This window comes from Aegilops tauschii, chromosome 5 (assembly GCF_002575655.3).
Source record: "Aegilops tauschii subsp. strangulata cultivar AL8/78 chromosome 5, Aet v6.0, whole genome shotgun sequence".
In the NCBI taxonomy this organism is placed as follows: Eukaryota; Viridiplantae; Streptophyta; class Magnoliopsida; order Poales; family Poaceae; genus Aegilops; species Aegilops tauschii.
This window is the reverse complement of record NC_053039.3, coordinates 512,576,123-512,581,755: the sequence shown is the minus strand read 5'-3', so window position 1 is coordinate 512,581,755 and position 5,633 is coordinate 512,576,123. Positions and strand designations below refer to the sequence as shown.

At 47.7% G+C, this 5,633-nt stretch overlaps 1 protein-coding gene across 1 annotated transcript; it reads right to left on the bottom strand.

Moving 5' to 3' along the window:
* Positions 1 to 1,286: 1,286 nt before the first annotated feature.
* Positions 1,287 to 4,658, bottom strand: LOC120964119 (uncharacterized). The gene is made up of 4 exons (XM_045228757.2): positions 4,239 to 4,658; positions 2,889 to 3,966; positions 2,565 to 2,787; positions 1,287 to 2,021 (listed from the first exon to the last, which is right to left on the bottom strand). The coding sequence occupies exons 1-2, from the start codon at positions 4,272 to 4,274 to the stop codon at positions 3,331 to 3,333; spliced, it is 672 nt and encodes a 223-aa protein (XP_045084692.2). The 5' UTR covers positions 4,275 to 4,658; the 3' UTR covers positions 1,287 to 2,021; positions 2,565 to 2,787; positions 2,889 to 3,330.
* Positions 4,659 to 5,633: the final 975 nt, after the last annotated feature.

The following is a 5,633-nucleotide window of genomic DNA, read 5'->3' as shown; positions in this document are numbered from 1 at the left end:
TTTATACGCCGCACGGCTACACTCTGCACAAGGGGACAATTGTTGGGGCACTCTGAAACACCTGATCAAATGACAGAGAAGGGAAGACACTGACTTACAATCCTTGCTCCACTCTGCACAAGGGGACAATTGTTAGAGCACTCTGAAAGATCTGATCAAATGACAGAGAAGGAAAGACACTGACTTAAAATCCTTGTTCTTTTCTCCTTGTAGCTCTCATCGCGTTCACGGACAAACTGGAGCCATATGTACTGGCTCACAAACATGTGCACTTCAATGGCACGACTCGGGTGGACACGGTCCGGGCCGGTCCGGTCCTGGTCCGAGACGTCGTTTGGACTGGCCGCCGGCGGTCCGGGCCGGACCGGACCGAGCTGCATCACGGTCCTGATTTTGGGGACCGGACCGGCGACGACGAAGCCCGGGCCGGACCGAGCGGACCGACCAACGGCCACCGGCGGCGACTTGCCCGGGTGCGGCGGCGAGGTGTGCGACGTGCGTGGTTGCTCTGACGTGGCGAGGCGGGTCACATGCGCGAGCGCCGGCGGCGAGGGGTGCGCTGGGCAGCGCGGCTGTTATTCATGAACCGCGAGCTTTAGCCATTGTCGTTGCCAACCATGAACCTGCAACACTCACGCCATGCACGCACGGGACGTGCCGATCTAAACGGCATGCACGCATCGCATCGGAGGTGCCCGATCTAATTAAACGGCATGCCCGCACAGGACGTGCAATTGGGTTGCGGCTTTTCAGTTTTCGCTCTCTTTATTCCTTGCGTAACAGCCGTGCCTGATCTAAACGCGCGCCATCCTCGCACAGGATGTCCCCTATTACGGAGTACATGCAAGTAGTGTAGCGCGTGCATGAGCCCACAATTTTGTCTCTGCGGGCCTTCCTTGATTAGTGGATCAATTTGGACGTGGAGCTAGTCGTGGGATAATGCCATGATTATCAGATCGAACCCCGCCTCTTTCGTTCTTTCTTGTTCTCTGTTCGACAGAATGAAAGGAAAGAAAACTGGATCGAGGAGGGGCGCGGCAGTGCCGGAGGGGACGCAGCGTCGTGGATCTCACCGGCGCCACAGCAGGGCGTCGCAGGCGGCTGGGCGGAAGAAGCGCGTCTCCTTCGGTCCGACCGAGCCGGACCGAGCCAAGACAGGACCAGACCGATCAATTTTCGGTCCCCTTTTCACGGACCGGACCGGCCAGTTTTTTTGTCGGTCTGGTCCACTTCGGTCCACGAGCGGGCCCAGAAGACCGCTCGCCCCGTCCACCCTGAGGCACGAGGCATATATGTTTTCAGCATATTATTAGCACTCTTGTTGTGTTGTGTGCTTGTCAATTTTGCACAGAGAACCCCCTTGAAATAAGGCTTCACCCACTTGGTCCTGATCTCATGTATCTCTATTATGTATGGGTGCTGTTTCAGATTATACTTTTCCATCAATATAGTCCAGGCATTTTCAATCTCGTCTACTGTGAGCATGTGGTTCACAACTTTCTGATGGCTAATGCACTTTCTCTCCCATCATCAGAGACATTGAGTGGTTATGTTTCTCACGATGCTCTGTTAAGAAACAACAGCTGTCGGACACTCAGGAGCCTGATCAGCGTCGGACATTCATATCTGCAAGACCGGTTGTTCCCGACTACAGGCTTTCCCTGCAAAGATAATCCAATATTAGACTACAACTGCACCCAATTCACCAGAACACACTGAAGAAGTTAGAAATTATGTGCAGTTTGGGATCGCATCACTCACTGAGCATTCACACACAATTTCCTGCATTGATTTCTCCCTCTCCGCGTTCAATCTGCTTTTATCATATCTTATCCCGAATCCCACTTCCCACAAGTACAATTGTAGAAATTGTACGCCTCGCCGAGGGAGTCGAAGTTAGATCCCAGCTCAGGCTTGATCACACTTTTTGTTGATTCCTCCACAAATTTCCGAATCGCTCCAGCACACTCGTCCGGGAAGCACATGGGGTTCTGTCAGGGAGGGTGCTACCGAGCCTCAGCCTGCAAATACCAGGGTTTGCCAAACTTAACTCTAATTCGGTGATGATAATCATTTTTTCAGCCAAACACAACAAATGTCAGAGGTCTACATTATTACACTGCTTTACAACCTAATAATCTCACATGTTTGAGTTTGACCGATATTGAACAAATGCATAGAGCATCTCGCCCAGTACACATGTTACACGTATTTACATTTCTGTTTAATCGCGATCAGTGGCAACATTTAATTTACCATTAATTTCCAATGTTGTTTCCTAACGACAGTGAGTATTCGTTCACAGCATGCATATATATGCACACAAATTGTAAGAGGCCTTTTTGCACATACGAAGCCGGTTAATGATTGGTTATGCGCTCAGAGAATTAATCTTGTTCATACTTGCAACCTGAATGTACGAAGCTAGTTAATGATTGGTTATGTGCTCACATAATTAATCTTGTTCATACTTGCAGGCTGAATGTAATAAGCTTCAGAAAAAACAAAACCAAACAAAATCGAGGACATTAACTGTGCGTCCATCAGCGTGCTTCCGTATTCACCTTCCCAGTAGAATGTGCAGGCTGTGTTGGAGAACCCTTCCTCCTACGCTGGTCGTCGCCGACACGCCCACGCGGACTGCGGCCGCCCAGCGCCTGTGCACAGCCTGAGGCGGCATTTGAGTCCTCCGGCACCGGTGGCTCCGGTGCTCTCCACCGCAGCACCGCAAACAGCAGGCGGATCCGGGTGTTCAAGGCCGTCAACGAACTCCTCTCTCAGGGAAACCTGCGGCGCACATACGAGTCAGCGATGGCGGATGATCTGAATCAATCCCCAACGCATGGAAAGTTTAAATCCGTGTCAGTACATCTGGAAGAGGAACTCACATGTCGACCGGATCCGGCAAGAACTCCATCCCGTCGGCCTCCATTCTTGCCGGCGGAGGTCACACTGCTCGCCGCTCCCTGTTTTCCTCACCTTCTGCCGAGAGGAACGGAATCCAAGATCTCCAGAGCCATCCCTGTTCCGTTCACAAGTTCTCGCGCACCAGACCCACAGACACACATGTCGACGCACATTTCCTAACACCTCATAATCATACATAACACCATGGGTCTTCGCTCGACGTCATGTTCCACGGCTCAGAAAAATAAGGCGATGGAGCAGTCACATGGGCGCCTCTGCGTATACGAAAGTGGCCCACCTAGACGCACTATTCCCCTCGTATTTTCTCTGTATCCTGATTTTCTCGCGAGCGAGGTCTGACGAGTCAGACCTGCTTTTTAGGCTCCCAACGGATCATTCAACGCACCAAATTGCCCCTTCCCATCACATGATGCTTCCAGGGTTAAAGCAGCTAAAACTACAGCTAGGGGAGTTCCAGTCCGCGTGCATGACTAGCCTGCTACGAGAACGAAGGTAGCAGAACAGTTTCAACTTTCTACGTAACCGAGCCCTTGTGATCGATGGGAACGCTTGTTTTCCCCAGAGCGCAAAAACAGCAGGTATGCTTGGTTCAGAAACCACAGGCTTTTCCTTCGGCGAATCAGGCACCAACAGGGGTAACATCATCTTCCAAGCATCAGTGTTGGTGATGCGAAGCAACCTTGAGTCAGGATCACGCGCTCCATCCGCATGATGAGCAAGGGCCTCTCTCTGCAGCGGCGCTGAACCACCTTCGAGCGCTTCCTGGTCCACATCATTCTGGACACCTGCCGAGTAATTGTAATCAGTCGCAGGGATGATATAGACCTCCATAGTTCTCTTCTGATTGCTCAGCAGCTCGAAGAGGCAGATATCACCCATCTTCAGATTGTTGTCTTGTGCAAACTGTTTCCATCCACTTACGATCCTTCTATCGCCGGTGTTGTCAGGAAACCCCACCTCCCACTTGTCCCCAAGCAACTGAAGATACAGGCGTGGCTCCTCACCAAGATATTTCTTAGCATACTGGCTGGGTAAAGTCTGTTTACACATTTGAACAAAAGATTTAGTATATAATGGCATGAAGACAACTCTATTGTAAAATAACGTGTCAACTGTTTCCTAAATTTGTACGATAGTAGGAAGCAAACTGCATGTAAATACAGGGATAACATCTTCGAGAATAGTGTTTTCCTTATTATTCCATAAGCAGCAGTTTATGTTGGAAATAATGCTTTATTCCGACAGTTTATGCTTTACAGAGACACCTACATAATCTGATGCAGAATACACATTAAAAATATGGAACTCACCAGAACGAATCTTGAATCAAGGTTCATCTTGCCCATCACAGCAACAAAGATGGGGATCTCTGAGTGTATAGATTGGACCTTCTGCTTCACCACTTCCTTCTGAGCTGGACTTAGTTTGGCCTTGTGCACGGTAATGTAACCGTCCTTCAACTGCTCCTTCTGAGATGAAGATAGTGTGGCCTTCTTCTTCTTGACACAGGCATCGCGTACTCCATAGCCATCTTCAGAGGAGAAAGATTCTTCTTCGCAAAGAAATGAAGATAGATTGGCCTTCTTCTTCCTGAGAAAGTAATTGGAATCAGGCACATCACATGCTCCATGGCTATCTTCAGACAAGAAAGACTCTCCTGCGCGAAGAAAAGAGAACTGCTAAATATAGCTATAAACATATGAGAATGATTTGAAGGGAAGATATATCTATAATTGACAACTGAGACCAGATGGCTCGGCGGAGGAAATATTTATCGCAGTGATTTTGCCTTGACATGACTCGTCCACTTCCATTTGGAAGTGCCGCTGCCTTTTCGTTGGTGGTGACTCCACTGGCAGCCCATTCACTCTACCAAAAGGCTGCATTTGTATGGGCTGTGAACTTTTCACAGTGTCAGTAGCATTTGTGCACCTCTCTTGCACAGGAGGCGGAAAAAGATCCGGAACAACTGATAATGCCTTCTCACAGCCAAGTTTATCAAAGATTATGACACTAAACTGTGAGTTTCCATTGTATCTGAATACTATGGTGTCACCCATCTCTAGGCCAAAGGTTTCGACGAATTTCCCCCATCCCACTGTGAGGACAAGCTTTTCCTTGTTCTTGGCAACTCCAATTATGTAACTGCAACGATTTTTTGTTTCAAGTATCATCTCTCTTGGGAACTCACCCTTGAAACGCCGAACAAATTCTTCTGGGATGATCTGGAGAAAAACAACCAATTTTTTAATGGGCCATAAACAGGATTAAAAAAATACTCGCTATAATGAAAGCGAATTTTATGTTCAATATATCTGACTGTGTAACGTACCAAGGAAAACGTGAGTGCCAAAAGCATGGTATCTTTTATTTGAACTTCGAGGAAGCTTTTGTGCACAAAAATATACATGACCAAAAGTTTCAAAGACTACATATAGTTTGTGTATGTCTCTAAAGCAATATATATCTCCACAGAATTTAAACTACTAGAAAGTAGAAAATTGGTCAACAGAAAAACAACAAAATAACTGATAAAATGAAGTGTTGCTGTATTTGGATATGGATTTACCATCTCGTTGAAAATTGCCCATCATAAGCATCATGAAACATTTCTTCTTATCATCCAGGTTTGTATAGTGATATTCATCCCAGCTATTACATCTTTCACAAGGCACATCTATCTTTTTAGAAGATCTGCAGTGAAT

Coding starts and splice junctions, on each gene's coding strand:
- LOC120964119 (XM_045228757.2), bottom strand. CDS start 4,274: ATGGGCAAGATGAACCTTGATTCAAGATTCGTTCTG. Junction 3,967..4,238: donor TTGATTCAAGATTCGTTCTG/GTGAGTTCCATA, acceptor ATGTGTAAACAG/ACTTTACCCAGCCAGTATGC.